The sequence below is a fragment of the Heptranchias perlo genome, chromosome 22 (genome assembly GCF_035084215.1).
Source record: "Heptranchias perlo isolate sHepPer1 chromosome 22, sHepPer1.hap1, whole genome shotgun sequence".
Taxonomy (NCBI): Eukaryota; Metazoa; Chordata; class Chondrichthyes; order Hexanchiformes; family Hexanchidae; genus Heptranchias; species Heptranchias perlo.
Window position 1 is genome coordinate 8,527,865 of NC_090346.1, and position 18,132 is coordinate 8,545,996.

Genomic DNA, 18,132 nt, shown 5'->3' on the forward strand with positions numbered 1-18,132 from the left:
TTATACAAGGTAATTATTTTTTTACTAATGTTTGATTTTCTTACACTTCAATACCACATCTCTAGAATCTGATTACATTTCCTAGAATCATAGAAATTGAAAAACAGAAGGAAACCACGTCAGCCCACCATGCCTGTGCTATTCGTAGCTCAATACCGGAGCTATCTATTCTAATCATTTTTCCTGCTCTTTCCCCATAACCTACAATATTTTTCTTCAAGTGTTTAACTTCCTCTTAAACGTTGTGATTGAATCAGCTTCAACAGCCATTTGTGGTAAAGTATTGCACATTTCAATAATTCTTTGCATGAAGCACATTTCTTCAAAATCTCCCCTTTAGGCTTCCTTTTGATGGCATTACTGATGACTTCTATCAATTATTGATGATCAGAAGGAGCCTGATAGGGCGGTAATTGGCGAGGTTAGATTAATCTAGCATTAATCCTGAATTTATATAGTGTACTGATTCAGTAACCAGCGGAAATAACCTTTTACTGTTTACCCTCTCAAACCCTTTCATAATTTTGAATGCTTTTATTAGGTCTCCCTTAACTTTCTCTGTCCTAGTGAAACACCTCTAGCCCCTCATCATGACTATATCCTCACATCCCTGATGCTATCTTAGTGAATCAGTCACATCGTTTCCATGGTGGCTCTAAGATGCTTCCTATAATGGAGTGCACAATCTGTGCACAGTGTACCAACTGTGTCCTAACCAGCATCTAGTATAGATTTATCATTACCTCCTTGTTTTTGTATTCAATGCCCATAGATATAAAACTCAGAATTCCATTTGCCTGTTTTATGGATTTTCCCACTTCCAATCCTCATTTTAAAGATCTGTGTATTTATATCTCTAGATATCTACGTTCCTCATCTCCACCAAGAATTTTAGCATTTAAGGAATATTTCTTCTTTTTCTCAGTGTATCATTTCATATTTATCTTCATTAAATTGCATTTCCCACATATTTACTTGCTCCCCTAATGTGTCTTTTCTCTCCTATAGTCTCCTGCAATTTTCCTCACAGTGTGTCATGCCCCCAAATTTTTTATTTAATTTAATTGTTGTTAGTTTTTCTTCTCCCTCCCTTTTAGGTTGTTCTGTACCCGCCTCTAGTTGAGAAAAACAGGCACTTGACCTGCTCCCAGGTTTCTATACTGCTCTGTAATTGGTTGCTGGAAAAGATACATGGGGCTCGAATTTAGCAGGCCTGCGGGTTCCCAGCGGGTGGTCCTCCGGGAGCGTGGAAAACGCGGACGGCTAATCGTGTGCGTCCCCCACGCGATCGCGGGATAATTGGACCGATTAAGCCCTGCTTCCGGGTTCTGCGCTCCCCAGCTGCTTGCCGCCCGGCTGCGCATGCGCAGTACCGTAGACGCGATGTAGGAGCTCCAGTTAAAGGGGCAGTCTCCCAAAGCCCCTCCTGCTACAAGCAAGCGGTTTGAGACGATGGCTCAGCAAAGGGGAAAGGCTGCGCCCCGTTTTTCAGATCTGGCACTGCAGCTGATGCTGGAGGGCGTGAGGAGGAGGAGGGAAACACTCTTCCCAGAAGATGGACGCAAGTTCCCTGCCGCCGCAACCAGGAAGGCATGGGCAGAGGTGGCGGCGGAGGTGAGCAGCAGGGGCAACACCCCAAGGACTTGGGAGCAGTGCCGCAAGCGCTTCAATGACCTGACTAGGTCTGGCAAGGTGAGTACACCAACGCACCCTCCCACATCCCGTCCCCACCATCACGCCAAGCAGATCACAACCCCCTCCTGCACAGCCACCACTGCGCTCCATCAGCAATCCTCACAGCCACTCATTCACCATCCTCGCAAGTACCCACCGTCCCTGACCCCACCCGAACACTACCACACACCCCAATCCCCATGCAATGGGATGGGCACGTGGCCGACGCTTCCTCCCATCCGTTCTGCGCCACGCTCAACCCAACCACACTGATGCTCGATGCGTCTCACGATGCAAGACGCACCCATTCACACATCTGTGTTTTGCCTTCACAGGAGAAGAGAAGCAAGAACAATAGGGAAAGGGCACGCACCGGAGGTGGGCCGCCGCAAGTGGTGGAGCTCACCGACGCAGAGGTGGAGGCGCTCGACATCGCCCGCACGCGACATTGCCTGTCGGTGGCCGATGGCGAGTGTGTCGCTGCCGAAACCGCCGGTAAGGGAAAGCTGACACTCAACACCCATGATCGCGAGTTACCGTCTCATCACCTGCCATCAGGCGCACTGTCAAGTTGGTCCACATGCCTCAAAGTGCCCTCTGTTCTCTTGCAGGTCCGTCTTTGGGTGAAGCGATCGTGGAGGGCGATTCCTCAGAGGACATGGCGGTCTCTGAGGGTGCATCGTCACATCAGAGCCAACCATCCACCAGCGCAGAGACACGCACCTCGGTGGGTCCCCCTCGCCAACTAGTTGGGGTAGCACTTGGTGAGTCACCGCGCACGAGTGAGCATGAGCAGACCCTGGTGGCAGGGGCAGCCGCGGAGGGTCCGCGACGGAGGGAGCACTCATCTCCAGGCTCTGCTCAGCCGGACCCAGATGCTGAACCCAGGGGGCCACCAGTGAAAAGGAGAGTCGTCGAGGGCCACCAGCTAATTGCTGAGGTACTGGCAGAGGTGCCGCGCGCATTGTCCACAATAGCGCAGGCGATGGAGGAGTCCACCTCCTGCATGTGGGCATTGGTGGCGCAGGCACAGGAGGGTACCGGCGACACAGTGTCGCGGGTAGGTGCGGGACTGTCTGCGGTGGAGGACAGGCTGGCCTCCCTCGAGCGTCACGCACAGCTCCAGATCGAGTCCATGCAGGCCCTGACAACGTCTGTACGGATTCAGGGTGAGCAACATTCCGACGCCACCAACAGGCTGAGGGATACACTAGGGGTGGCCTTGCAAGGCCTCACACATGCCATCCAAACTGCCGTCCAGCAGGGTGGAAGGGGTGATGTGGGCCGAGGCCAAGAGAGGGATGATGGTGACCGGGGACATGGAAGCGGGGACGCCTCTCAAGGCGTCCCCACGTCCCACCCGTCGCCCACCTCTCAACCAGTACCCGCAATGGTGCCTCCTCTCCAGGTGGCCGAGTCTGCCCCTGCCCCGGTGCAGGAGGAGCAGTCTGTGGAGGTCCCGTCACGGGCACCGAAACCCAGGGGCCGTCCGCCAAAAGCATCTACCCGGTCAAGGCAAGAAGACGAGCAACCTGCCACTACCTCTGCTGGAGCCACAGGGGTAGCACCACGTAGGGGTTCCCGGAAAAGAATTGCAAAGGCCTTATAATCACAAAGGGAATACACCAGGGTGTTTATTATTTTGTACTTTTTTTCTTATATAATGTCACATTCGAGATATTAAATAGTCTATTCTCACCACTCCTGCCACCTCTCGTCCATTCTTCCGCGGCTTGTGCAATAGTTGCGTTCCGTGGAGGCCATCATGACGGCGAACACCTGCTGCCACCCATTGGGCACACTGCTGTGGGTGCAGGATTACTGGCAGCACTCTTCAGTGGAGGGGGCTGGTATGGCCGCTCGCATGTGCAGGTGAGGAGATGCGAGCGCCTCGCAGTGTCTGACTCTAGGAGAACCGTTGATGTATGAGTGCCTCCCTGGCCCGGCGACCATCCCGGTGAGTCGCGGCTCGGCGCATGGGTCGTCCAACATCCTCTGGCGCGTCCTCCTCCTCCACCTCCTCCTCCTCCGCCTCCTCCTCCTCCTCCTCGCCCTCGCCTTCCTCAATGTGGGTGGCGGGTGTGGATGGGGCCTCCTCCAGCGGCACCCCTCTCTGTTGGGCCATGTTGTGCAGGGCACAGCAGACAACTATGATTCGTCCCACTCTGAATGGTGTGTATTGCAGCGCTCCCCCAGAACGATCAAGGCACCTGAAGCGCATCTTGAGAAGCCCTATGGTCTGCTCAATTGTAGACCTGGTAGCAGTGTGGCTGTCATTGTACCGACGCTCCGGCTCGGTGATGGGGTTCCTCAGAGGTGTCATGAGCCACGTGTGGAGGGGATACCCCTTGTCGCCGAGGAGCCAGCCGTTGCCGGCGTTGGGTGCCTGCAGGATGGGCGGGACGGCGGACTCCCTGAGGACGAAGGCATCGTGGCAGCTGCCGGGGTATCTGGCGCACACGTGTAGGAATCTCTGGCGGTGGTCACAGATGAGCTGGGCGTTCATGGAGTGATACCCCTTCCTGTTGATGAACAGCCCTGGCTCATGCGGAGGTGCCCGTATTGCGATGTGGGTGCAGTCGATTACACCCTGCACCCGTGGGAAGCCGGCCATGGCATGGAATCCAACCGCCCTCTCCATCTGGCTGCGCTCGTCCATGGCGAAGTTGATGTAATGGGAGGCCCTGCGGAACAACCCATTGGTGACCTGCCTTATGCACTTGTGTGCAGAGGACTGACAGACCCCGGTGATGTCCCCGGTGGCACCCTGGAAGGAACCGGATGCGAAGAAGTTGAGGGCAGTGGTGACTTTGACGGCGACAGGTAAGAAGATGCTGCTTGGTCCATCAGGGAGCAGCTTGTCGTTAAGGAGGCTGCAGATGTCGGCGACTACCTGGCGATTGACTCTGAGCCTCCGTATGCACTGCTCCTCGGAGAGGTCCATGAAGCTGAGCCTCGCTCTGTACACCCTGTGCGGAGGGTAGTGCCTCCTGCGACGCATCTCTCTCTGCGGTTGCCCTCCCTCCTGCTGTGCAGGTGGGTGTGCCGCAGCACCGTGTTGGGGGGCCCCACCTCTCCGAGGCGGACGGCGTGGACTGCGAGGCTGCTGGGGCTGGTCATCCTGTTCGTCCTCCGACGATGTCAACGCACCACCCATCTGGCAGGTGTTGGTCTGAGGGGTTGTGCAGGGTAGGTGGGTGGGTCCTCGGACTGGGGCTGCGGTTTCGTGTCGGTCTGTCCTCTGGCTTGGCGGGGGGTGGTGGAGGGCAGGGGTTGCCCTATGTGACGCGGTGGCCTCCTGCGTGGGTGAGGGCTCTCCCCCGTGGAGCGCACCTTGGCACCTGCCAAAGGCTGCTGGCTGCAACACGCCTGGTTTGAAAGGTACTGTTTCCCCCAGTGTGGGAAACTGACTGCGTTGAACCTAAAATCCCACACTTCCTCTTTTGACAGCTGCTTCAGCTCATTAACTGACCACAACGAGCAAGTTAAGTACTCTCAAGTGGAACCCCGCTGGCTTTAATTGCCTGCGGGATTCCCACCAGCGGGGCTTGCGCGCGCAGCCCCGCACGTCAGCGCGGTACCCGGAAGTGGCTGGGATTTCGTCGCGATCCGGTCACGTGACCGGATATTGGGATTTTCGGGGCCAACCCGCTGGAAACCCGCCGGAAACGCGATCGCAAAATCGAGCCCATGAGCACTCTCCAGTTTTCCCTCTCTCCCTGTAGGAATGTAATTGGCATCACTCTGTGCTCATTCTTGATGGTCTGGATAAGATGATCTATGTCCTCCCACACTATATAATAGCATATTGGCACACCAATGCACTGCACCATCATTCCACCCAGGAACAATTATTCAATTAGCATAAAAAGTGAAACTTGGGTACGGTAGAGTAGGGGTTATGCTACTGGACTAGTAATCCAGAGGCCTGGACTAATAATCCAGAGGATGAGAGTCTGGAAATAAAAAGCAGGTATTGTGACCATGAAGGTGTCAGATTGTTGTAAAAACCCAACTGGTTCACTAATATCCTTTAGAGAAGGAAACCTGCCATCCTTACCTGGTCTGGGCCTATATGTGAGTCCAGTCCCACACCAACATGGTTGATTCTTAACTGCCCTCTTAACTGGCCTACAACTCAGTTGTATCTAACTGCTACAAAGAAGGCGGCCCACCACCACTTTCTAAGGGCAACAAGGGATGGGCAATAAATGGTGGCCATGCCAGTGACACCCATATCCCGAAAATTAATTTTTTAAAAATCCAAATTACTTCATTTTCACCTGAACTGGATATACCTACTTTCTTACAATTATGTTTGGAGTTAAAACATTTTTTTCAGGGAAAAGAGGGTAAACCTGACATTGTGACCATTTATGACAAGCCGATGAAACTGAGTTGGGGGCAATCAGATCTCCCAACAGTGGGCTAGCATTTCCCCATAATAATTAGTGCACTAATGTTAAAACCAGTGAAAAATGGAGTGGTACTGTTCAAGCAGTTTCTCTTCCAGTATGGTGTCCCACTACCAGAAGATGATGCCAACCAATTTTTGACCAAGCTTCAACTGAGCTGGAATCATATTCTCAAGTGAAAACGCGTGGAAAATATCAAATACGGCAAAACAAAAGGCCGTGAGCCAGAGGAAACTTTCTTTCACTGACTGAGTGTGAAATTCTTGGTTGGAAAATAAGAAAGGAAAAGACCATTTTCCCAACAAGGGCACTGCTTTTATGGTTCATTTCTAACCAAGTTGTTTTTTATTATATACATCAATCCAATGTTTCTCCAGAAACACATCTGGTTGTTGCCCTGAACTCATTTACACTATTTCCCTCAATGGCTTCCCTGTGTGTAAAGTAACATTGCTTGAATTTCCTGTTTACTGCTAATTTTTAAATTGTATCCCCTAGTTTCTGAATTCTTCATTAGTGTGAAAAATGCATTCCGAATCAACTTTATCAATCCCTTTCATGATTCTGAAAATTTTTATTAGGATTTCTGAAAGCCCCTTTTCAGATGAGAATGAAGTCAACACATGTAATCTTGAAATGACTGAACACAAGGGGAACCTATTCAGGAAAAATCTGTTAACAAATTGCCTCAATCAATAGCACAAATGATCATATGGGAAGGCTTTTTAAGTAGAATAAGTGTACACTATATGCAACCAATGATACAGATGTACTCTTTGCTGGAATACTATGCAAACAGTGTAAGCACTGTAGCATGTGTAGTCTTGAGGCAGATACTCACCTGTAACAAAGATACAGCAGCTTGCTTTGCTTCTTATGCATCAATACAAGAAACTAGAAAGCAGTATGATAGTTAGATCTTCCAATCAGGCAACAGAGTTTTACAGTGAACATGTAGCTATGTTTTTTTTCTAATTCTTCTGTAAAAGCAAGGTTCCTGTTTTCTTTTTCAAATTACTTTGTTCTCTTCTTCCTCTGCTGAGTCTCTCCAGACCACGCAACATCCCTGGACAGAAGGGCTTGTTCTGGCTCAGTCCTGATACTACTCCGATTTTCAGAATGTGTTCAAACCGGGCGGGCAGTTAAAATTGCCCGTAGGACTTACTCAACGAGGTCCCGTTCTCTTCCCAAAGGCTCCGATTTTAATCTGCTCTTCTGAGCAAGCGGAAAGGACACACGTCAGAAACTGGTGGGGTCCTTTTTTAAATATGCAGATTGAGAGCTCCAATGACACATCGAGGCCCGACTGCTATTTTAATCAAAGGCCTGTGCGGAGAAGCCGTTGTGGCTTTCCCTCCAGGCTAACCTAGCGGGAAGAGGAGTCAGGGCCAGAAGAGGCCCAAAAAGGTAAGTACTTATACTCTTTTTTTAAACTTTCCTTGTGGGGTGCTCCTGTGGGTCCCACAAGGAAAGTTTAGATCTTCCAGGCCCCAAGGTTCCACCCCACCACCACCACCCCCCCGCAATAACGAGGCCCTCCAGAACCCATTTCACGTGACTTACCTGAGTGCCGCGGACCATTCCTTCAGTCCCCGGCGACAGTCCACTCCCGCCCAGTTAAAATCGGGGCTACTTAGATGACTCCACCTCTGATTTTCACTCTGTCCATGTTGGATGGACTGTCCCTCTGCACTTCCCCACAGTAGCTGAGATTAGGAATTTAGTGAGTGGAAGATCATGGATGCAGATCCACGTCCTGCCGCTCTGTGGCACTGCGTGCGTGTGCACTACTTCACCATCCTGCTGTGACTGTCTAGCATGACTGATACCAGCTGGTATTGTTCCTGATCATTTCATGCTTGGAACCAAGACCAGTGCAGTGGAAATGTTAATTCAGAAGGTCTGTGTTTCTAAGCATGCTGCAAGAGATATGCAGCAATCTAACAAGTGCAACATATTGGAGGATGGGAAAAAGAAAAGGCAAGCAGTTTAAATTAACATCTGCTATCAGCAGAATGAGACACTTGAACCATTTTTGATTGACATATCCAATATACATTTAATATTCCATTATGGCTTACAAATTGAAATCTAAAAAATGATAAAGGGCACTGGCTTTCCATTGCTGAGACAAAAGAATACATTTATTTGGCTAAAGATCTATAATTCAGAATTGAGAGTATAAACGAAGATAAATTCTTTCATTCATGAATGGTTTATGTGGTGAAATATGTCACGGGTTTATTGCTAGGATTTCTTTTATCTCTTTTTTATATTTTCTCCTACATAAAGTTACTTCTCTCCAAAGAGTCTTCCTTGTTGAAAGGGTTAGTTTATCCATATACCAGACTTATACACAACTATGACCAGAACTGATCTGATCGGTATGTTTTTGGCACAGGTGAGTCAGAAGGAGGTGAATTTTCACTCTCCCCTGAGGTGCTAGATCCAACAGTAGATTTGCAGACACTGCCAGGTCTCTGCAAATCGGGCCATTCACACTGAGGAATGCAGCTGACAGAGGGAAACCATGGGGTAGAAATTGGTGTGCGTGGCGCCTGTTTTTCGGGAGTTAAACAAGCCGATTTAGCAGTAGAACAACCTGCGCTTGATCTGTGTAGGCGTTGAGCCCACTGTTAAATTCGAGGGGGCTCGGGTGAACGCCTAAAATGGGCATTAGGCCCCTTAAATATGTAAATTAGGGGCCTAATGCCTGTTGAAGGACCCCATTGAAAAATTAGTTGGTAATTCGTGAGACAGACATTGGGCTTGCTCCGCTCAGGATTCTTCAGAGCACCCACCCCCCCACCCACTCCAGGTAAGTTAAAGATTTTTTTTGTTTAAAAAACCCATCCCGTGGAGCCAGTAGGAGCAGGAGTACTCCCCCGACTCCACGAGAGTCGTGATTGCCCCCCTTCCCATTCCTCCCCCCACCTCGAAACCCACTCCAATCCCCCTTCCCGGGACTTACCTGAGGGTCGCTGTCAGCGAGCCAGGTGGCCTGATTTTGATGTCTTCACTCGGGTGAACTGCCTGTGGAGTCACGATCACCAGTCGGCAGTTCGCGTCGAGTACGTTAATGAGGCCCGAGAGCCAATTTCCATCGATCCTCGGGCTTCTCCGTTCGGGGGCCCAAAATGATTTGGTTCTGAAAGTTCTGGTTCTGGACTAATTTCCATGTATTTGAACTTGGCTGCACTCTTCTGCCACATGGCTGAAAACTGATGAAACTAGAGGCTGACACATTTGAGCACCTCGGTGCATGTACTACCGCATTACTGAGCCAACTGCATGGGCTGATATTTACTCATATCACTGCCTAACACTCAAACCCAACAGCCATGTGAAAAGTCACATCTCAGCAAACAGGAAAAGCTCACACAAGTCGCCTTGCTTCCACAGTAGTGTTGGTATTTTGATCCATGGTGGAGTCTATAGCCAGTTTGTGTATCTCCCTTCTGAGAGTGAATGTATGAAGGTAAAAACAAATAATGTTGGGAAGTTGGACTGTAGGTCAAAATATCAAAAGAAAAAATGTTTATTCACAAATAGGGTGAGTATTTTTCTCTATTGAGAAGTACATCTGGCTATTTTCAGCCTGCTTTGGATGGGACAGACAGAAAAATAGACATCACATTAGATAACTGGATGGTGTTGAGTAAAATACAGCCTGAACCATGAATACGGGCAGAGAGGACAACATGAGGAAAATAATTTATAAATGAGAAAGGTAATTTAAAAAAATGCTGCGTAAACATCACCAGTGTGACTATAAATGCATGGTCAAATTATTCTTCAAATTCTTAGTGCAAAACATCAGTGCAGCATCCATTTATGAGAAATATATCTGTGCTTCATCCTTTCATTCAAAGCAAAGCCATAGACAATCTCTGATATAACTCAACACAAGTCATATCAGAAAAGTAGATACGACTGAAGGAATAGTGGTGGATTCCATGATTGATATGACAATCAGGCTATATGTTTAAATAAAAACAATATTTGCATTTTTATTGCTTTGTCAGAAGTAACACGATTCAGTTGGACGATAGTGGAAACCAAACAGTCAGTCTTTAAAGCCCTGCACACACATGAATTAAAACAACAAAAGGCTTTAGAAAAATATTTTTGAGTCAAATCAAGGCTGTCCACAGATTTGTCAGCTGCTGTTACTTACGTGTTAGCTCTGTCTGCAGAGCAGAAGGGTCCCCAATGGGCTGTATGTTGAATCCGGGCACATTCTCATACACAAGCTCCCTGTAGTAAATCCGGAATCCGACCAGTATGCCGTTTAAACCTTCTTCCTTTGGTGGCTGGGGAGAAATAAAATGTAGAAATTATTCTGACTGTATCTTTATGCTACCTGAGTGATTAAACCTGGCCCGTAATATGTTTTACTTTTGCCATAATATCAAACTTGTTCTCCTCCCTCCCCCACAAATAACATATTAAAACTAATCAGCTCTCCTGATTGCCTACTACCTGAAGTAGCATTAGCCATACAAACTCAAAAAGGTTTGGGTTAACCCCAGTCCATAGCTAGTCTCACGTGGGTCAGTGGTAGTGTTGCTACAGCGGCCCTAAACACCCAGGGATTAGTGAGCAGAAAAGTCACCCAGGGTTCCCGCATTTGATCTCCACTCAGTGACTCCTATTGGAAGATGCATGTGTGTACACCTCCTGTGAGATTAGGATTGGCTTGGCTGTGATGTCTTCCATGGTCAAGAGGCCATTCAACATTGGGAGTACAAACCCACATTTAAAGAATGGCCACTTGGGAGTGAGGTACCAGAGGGTTATTGATGACTCTGAAATTATACCAGAGCAATATTCAAGAATGTGAAGGAAAAAGCACTCATCAAAGATGAGTTTCCTTTACTTTTTTGTTCAATTGCCATGAAATCCAGTCATCCATTTATCTAATTAAAAAACGTTGTCCTCGTGGGAACATTGTGACGGTAATGTCTATCGTGAACGTGTGTTAATTTTCTTCTACATCGATTAAGTGATTTTCTGCTTTCAAATTGGTTACTTTCTGTGTGTCATCTCAAATTGGCCATTTTCCACTTTTGTTATCTCACCAATAATATTGCAGAAACTTTTTCACCCCTCAAAAATGTTTCCCCAGTCACTTTACAGCATGAACTCCCCCCCCACCCCACCTATTGCTCACCCATCCTACTATATACCCCAAAAGAAAATTTATAACATAATAAATATAGAAAAAAAAATCAACAATTTAGAAGAAAAACTTATCCAGCGACTTCAACAGCTTTCTCCCCATATAGCCCGATGCACTCACAAAGCCTCATGAAGATCTCCAACCTCAGGTACACATGCCCTGATACTTGACAAGCTGCCCCCCCTCCCCCGCACCACCATAACCCCCGCACCACCAACCCCACCAGCAGCCACCCCCCCCCCACCCACACCATCAACCCCCCACCACCTGCACCACCACCACCTCCAACCACCAGCAGCCCCCCCCACCACCACGCCCTCTGCCACCCCCCTTGCACCACCACCACCACCCCCCGGACCAACACCACCCACATCCCGCCACCAACCCCCCAACCCCACCACCCCCCCACCCACCACCCCCCACCTTGGCTACACCAGTCTAGTTTAACCCCAACTTGAACAAAACGTGAAGAAAGTGCACGCTCAAAAAAGCTCTTGGCTTGTTACCTTTTGCATATGTATGAGTAAAATAATATACCGCAGAACATCCCATTTACTTAATGCAAAATCAAGAATCAGTTCCATTCACTGAACAGATGGGAAAGCTTCCGATTGGCAACGAGCAAACAATACAAAACCACCCAATCCAGTCTGCTGAATTTTTTTTCAAACCCAACTACCTAGAACCATCAGTTACCACAAAATGAATCAATCAAGTTGCTGAGATAATTTCTCTCACAGCTCTAATTGGCAAATCTAGCGCCAATTTATAAACTGGTTAAGTCAACCAAAAGGCAGTTGTAACTGCTTGCAACAACTGGCTTGTTTTCTGTTTTTAAGATTGTTTTGTTTCTGTAATGAATTGTACTATCTGAAGTGTGATGTATACTACTGAATCTCTAGTGGGCTTGCTCATGGTTAGTTGGATGAAATGCTATGGGGTAAATTTTAACTGCGAGTCAGGAAGGGAGCGGTGGGGGGGGGGAGATTTCCGAATGCGAAATTCAGAAGGTAAGTGGGCGAGCTTAATGAGGCCAATTAATTGCACTTCATGGGCGAGCTTAATGAGGCCAATTAATTGCACTTCCATGTTTCGCACCCAGCAGCCAGCCTGATTGACAGGCTGACCAACTGTCAGGCAGGAAGGCTGGGGATCAGAGGGAGAGAGGGATCATGGGCTGGGGAGGAGTCAATATGGCAAGAACAGACCTGAGCGACTCTTGCCACAGTGCCACTAATGGTGGGAGGACTGAAGGTGTTACATGTTACCTATTAAAAGTACAGTAATAGAAACAGGGGTACCTCTTACATTTTAGCTATTATGTCTAGGCACTACCAATGTCCCAAAAGTGTTACTAAATTAGGATAACAGGACAAACATGAAGTATAGGTATTTTTTTCAAGGCATGTTTCATGACAGGAATAACACTGTCATGTTGTGGATAATTTCATTCATATTGTATGGATTAAAAACACTACTGAAAAGATTATGTCACTTCACTAAAGTGTATAGTTTTTACACAGCCAATATTTCCCCATACATCTGCAGAAGCCTGCTCTGTTAAGTATATAACATTAGAGATAATTTTGTAGTCCATTGCCACATTAGAGGTAAGTTTATTAATAAATCCTAGATGTTTAGCCAGTGTTAACATCACATTTAAAGCTCTTAAAGCAGTTCCAAAGTGTCACATTTTAAATATAACATGCTGAGATATCACAATTATCATGCCATGATAACTATGACTGGTTGTCTTATGTTTTGTAATGTTGGTAATTATGTCCTTTCTACAATATAATTTAAATAATACACTGTTATAAATGTAAAAAAAAAATCTCTTTGTATTTCACTAACTCAACAAACGTCTTCAATACATGGAGGATTAATTACAGCCCAGAGCTGCACACAGAGGTCATGACTTACCTGCCACTGAACAAGGACCGAGGTAGTCGTGCGTGGAATCACAGACAGAATAACTGGTGGCTCACTGGGAACTGAAAAACAGAACTGTAGGTGAAGCAACTGAGCAACACATCACAATTTTATATTTCTTGTCAACCCATTAGGTTTCCGGACTGAAATACTATTCACAATTAACTTTATCTACTATTCTCAATTAACTAACTCTAAAAAGAAAGGAGATTTTTTATTTTCTTCTAAACTGGTTTAAACTGTGGTACTCAGGGTCTGGTCTGACAGGATGTCTCACATTTTAGGTGCTTTTATGTTTGTTAAGTAGTCCTGTGGAGCAGCCTACAAACAGAGACCTCCAACTTCCATCACCTCCACTTTATTTGACTTGATGTTGTCACTTATAATGAAAACAAACCGGTTGGACAACCACAATTCCCACCACTACAAACAAGGAAATCTGACACACGGTGCTTTTAAATGAAAATCAGATGGCAAATTGCAAAGGCCCATGGAAAAAGTGAGTCTCTGCTGTCATCAGAACAACAATGGTCTGGTTGTTTAAATTTACAAGTGCAGCTGATGGTGGGGGAATTGTACATTTGCTGTTGGCTGCATTCTTCTAATATAAAAGTACTTTCTGAGAATATGCTTTTGTTTTACTGAACAGTAAATTTACAATTCAATATGGTGAGCTATCAATCTCTCCAATTGCCTTTAAAAAGATTGTTTCACCCAAGATACAAACTATGCTAAACTTTAAAGGGAACCAATCTCCCTGAAAAAAAACTTTATCATTTGTTTAAAAACACACATGATGATGTAAATTACATTAGAACACATTATCATATGTGTGTGTGTCATCCTGATGAAAATGACATATGGCTCTTCTGGTCCTTCTCCCTCCCTAAATGGTTCTATGGGTTTACAAACACTTTTCCATACCTGAGAACCTTCCGGCAGCATGCCCATTTGGCAATATGGAAGTAGCATCTTTTAGGTCTATAGCAGCCAACCTGTCTCTTGGGATTACTGCCTGGGTAGTCTGTGGCAGTCCAACTACTTTGATTTCTCCTAGCTTAGGACAGCATCTCTTTACCATATTTTTTGCCTTGTACATTTGAGGTATTTGCTGAAATTTTAAATACCAGCACTGATGATATTATCAGGGAAATTTGACCGGAGACAGTTTGAGAGAGTACAGATCAGCAGATATTGTCACAAACCTAAAGCGTTTATGCATTCATGTAATCTCAACGGTGTATTTTAACTGAACCTACATGGGGGAGGGGGACAATTTCCCCATACATTTTGTGTCGTGAAACCATAAATATGTTCTTTTATAAATGGTTTCACTATTTTGTTACATAGAGGAAACCATCCTTATGGCTGAGCTCAGTAACTCTTTCAAACCAATTCCCCCGATGATAACATCAGGATTCATTGTTCAGAAAAAATCCAAAAATACATTTTTTAAAAAGTTCAAGTCAATCATGATCATTTGTTTGGTTTTTTTTAAAAAAATGAACGTAGACACAGAAATTGCTTTTAAATACAAAATGCATTATATTGATGTGAATTATCGTTGGTTCTCTTTGCTTCTAAGATCAAATCTGTATGTGAATTAACATTAAATGTGTTAGCAACCAGTGGAGGAATTATCAGAATTGATAGCCCTGTCAATGTATGGGCTGGTAACCTTCTCAGAACACTACTCATAACTTTGAGTGTCAATTTTAGCCTGATTACACATCCGTGAAGCACCTTGGGACGATTTACTATATCAAAGGCGCTATATAAATGCAATTTGTTGTTGTTTAGTTCTGTATTCTACATTGTTGGATTGCAAGAATAAATATAGGTATACCGTATACAGGGTGTGCTGTAAAATAAAGTGTATAATACAGTGAAATAAAGCCGGATATTGCGGCAGTTTAAATCAAGCGTTACAAGAGCACTTCAGTTCAAGTCATGTGATTTAGTCACTGAAGCCTGGCATCTGTCACCGTCCTCTACAACACCTGGTACTGTGGGGAAAAAATTGCAAAAACCAAAATAACCAAAAATCTATACCCACAAACTCCACTGACATATAATATATGTTAGGGAGTAATAACCCTTGGTGAACAGGCTGGTAATCTTCTCTATTTTGCCCTGATTACCCAGCCTCTATTCTAAACTGGTTCACTGTAGAACACAGTATAGGTTTTAAACTGGTGCTGATTCTTGCTGGTGTATGGGTCCATGGCCACTGGCAGCCCTCTGGTAGCTTACCTGAGTGGCTCAGCCAGTGAAAGTTGGTAGTCTATTTGACATTGGAGGAAATCACCCAACATCCACGAACATGCACTTTGCAGTAGAAGTCATTGGGTAACAAGCAGAAGTGGGAACACTGGCTAATTTTTATCCCCTCCTTAGGCCGATTGTAGTGCCCAACTTCTGTTCTAGCTGAAATCAGCTAACTTGTTGCAAACTGATGACTGAACCTTGCACTTACCTCTAAGTCATCAACAGTGCAGCAGTGGAAGCTTCTTAAAGATGCTAATATATATGAATGCATTTTCTTTCTGTACTTTAATGCTTTTTTTCTCATCTCATTTTTCTTTCTCATTATATGCTCTTTCCTCTCAGTATTTCACATTTCCTTCCTTTCTTTCTTCAAGCGTCAACCCAACAATTTATCTTCAACTTGTGTTCTGAATATCGCTTCCACTTAAAACTCAATTTCCAAGAAGGTTCAATCATAGAAACAATGCAGGATTATTTGTGGCTTCATTGCAACTATTACCAATATCGGCCACACGGGACAGCTTCCATCATCTTTGTGCAGCAATTAGTTAAACAGAATGTACATCAGCTGTTCACTGTAGTTTTGTTAAACGACACAATATAGGTTGGGAGCTAAGGGCAGTGCTTACAAATAAGAGTTATTTCTTCTGACAAGAGATGAAATTACAGGCTGTTGTGAAGATTATGTATACATGAAACATGCTACAATTTGAAACTGTTTTAAGTAAACCTATTTCTCCCATCAATCATTTATCCTAACTCTCATCACGGGTTGTTGAAGGATGTCTTTGCTTAGTGATGAATTCTTATTTTCCTCCTCTCTCTTACGAACTCAGCTTATTATTCTACACAACTGTTCTCTTAATACAACCTATTTGTTGTCCAGCCAAGATTTTCCTGAATTAGATAATTACAGCTAAATATTTACATTCTATTATCTTGATTTTTTTTTATCTAAGCAAATCATAAATAGAAATAAGATGCAGCATAACTTAAGAAGAGCTAAAATTGTGAGAAGTTTTATATGAGCACAGTAGGAGACCGATGAGTTAAAAATTCAATTGAATCAAAGAATACAATAGATAAATAGAACAGAGTGAAATATAATAGTGATTCATCCTTACCATCCTGCAGTGTTGTTACGGGCTCTGTTTCTGCACTAAAAGCACTGTCTCCAATATCATTAGTCGCCATTATTCGTAGCTGGTAGGAGGTGTAAGGCTTCAAACTGTCAAAAGACAGGTAACAGTAAACATTGCAGTACTTTAATGTTCCTTGCAGCATTGGTTTTATAATGTACAAAGTGTAATGAAAATTCTGCACCATTTCAGTGATGAATTAAAAGTTCAGAATTCATAAAACCTGAGAGCATCTGCCTCTATGTTGTCTACCATGGCTAAATGCAGATTTAAGAGTAATCTTCTGATCCTGACACCAGTGTACTAGTAAGATCTTGATAAAAGAAAGAGGATTGAGTGGATGCAGTGCAGGGATGTACAACCTATTGGAACTGGTGGCCAGATACCCATGACTGAATCATATAAGATTATACAGAAATGCAAACCTCCACACTCAAAAATGCAAGGTCTCCTTCCATAAAAAAATGTGACATCCCACATATACACAAACACAATTTTAAAATTAGAGCTAGGAGTGAAATCAGGAAGCACTTTTTTACACAAAGGCTAGTGGAAATCTAGAAGTCTTTCCCTTAAAAGGCTGAGAATGCTGGGTAAATTGACATTGTCAAGACTGAGATCGATGGATTTTTGTTAGGTAAGGATATCAAGGAATATGGATCAAAGGCGGGTAAATGGAGTTGACATACAGATCAGCCATGATCTAACTGAATGGCAGAACAGGCTTGAGGAGCTGAATGACCTACTCCTGTTTCTGTGTTCCTTTATAAAAAAGGGTTCAAAACCTGATAAGAATTGAAAAGTAGCAAGCTGGAAGCACAAGCCATTATCAAAAGGCATGTTGTGAACAATAATGGACCAATATAGAATAATATTTTTTCAATAGAAATTCCGAACCTTTTCTAATAAGAGGCAAATTTGTCAAACGTTTGTGCTAATAAATACTGCTCCAGAGACAGAAAGTCACCTGTTCCAGAAAGCCAGAGCATGAGAATGAAACATTTGATGGAAGAGGACTAAGTTAGAAAGTTCGACCCTCATCAGAAGGAACTTTTGAAAATATTAGCAAATCTCTGTTGATAACAGACACTTGAGGAGAGATCCATCCCATTGCATATAATGTAATTACTTTACATGCAATATAAAAAGAGTTAATATCAAGGAGGGGACTACAAAGGTCAGGAAAGAGGGAAATCTCAAGAGGTCTATTCATGCCCTATGAATACCTAGACTATGTTACTGCTGCTAACTCTACCATAGGTCATTGCTATTATTATTAGAATTCACACAAAGCTTGGGAGTGAGTAAATTTAAAAAATACAAAGTAGGCTATCCGTGATTCTCCACTATGTTGGAGATGCAGATTTATTGAAGGTACCCTTAGGTATCTCCTTTGGGAATGGCTCCAGGTAACAACAATAGAAAAGTGACTTATATTCTAGTGCCAGAGTTTCCTTTTATTCTCTTAAATCAAGCTTGTGTACAGACTTTATCAGTGAAATTCTTACGTGGTTCTATCACC

The 18,132-nt window shown here is 44.8% G+C and overlaps 1 protein-coding gene across 3 annotated transcripts in view; it reads right to left on the bottom strand.

The window, feature by feature from the left end:
- Positions 1–18,132, bottom strand: part of sdk1a (sidekick cell adhesion molecule 1a) — a 682,245-nt gene that overhangs the window by 41,733 nt on the left and 622,380 nt on the right. For all 3 annotated transcript variants that reach the window (XM_068002895.1, XM_068002894.1, XM_068002893.1), the window contains 3 exons: positions 16,596–16,699; positions 13,195–13,265; positions 10,267–10,402 (listed from right to left, as the gene is read on the bottom strand). In XM_068002895.1, coding sequence (XP_067858996.1) covers positions 10,267–10,402; positions 13,195–13,265; positions 16,596–16,699 — 311 coding nt within the window. The remainder of the gene's footprint in view (positions 1–10,266; positions 10,403–13,194; positions 13,266–16,595; positions 16,700–18,132) is intronic.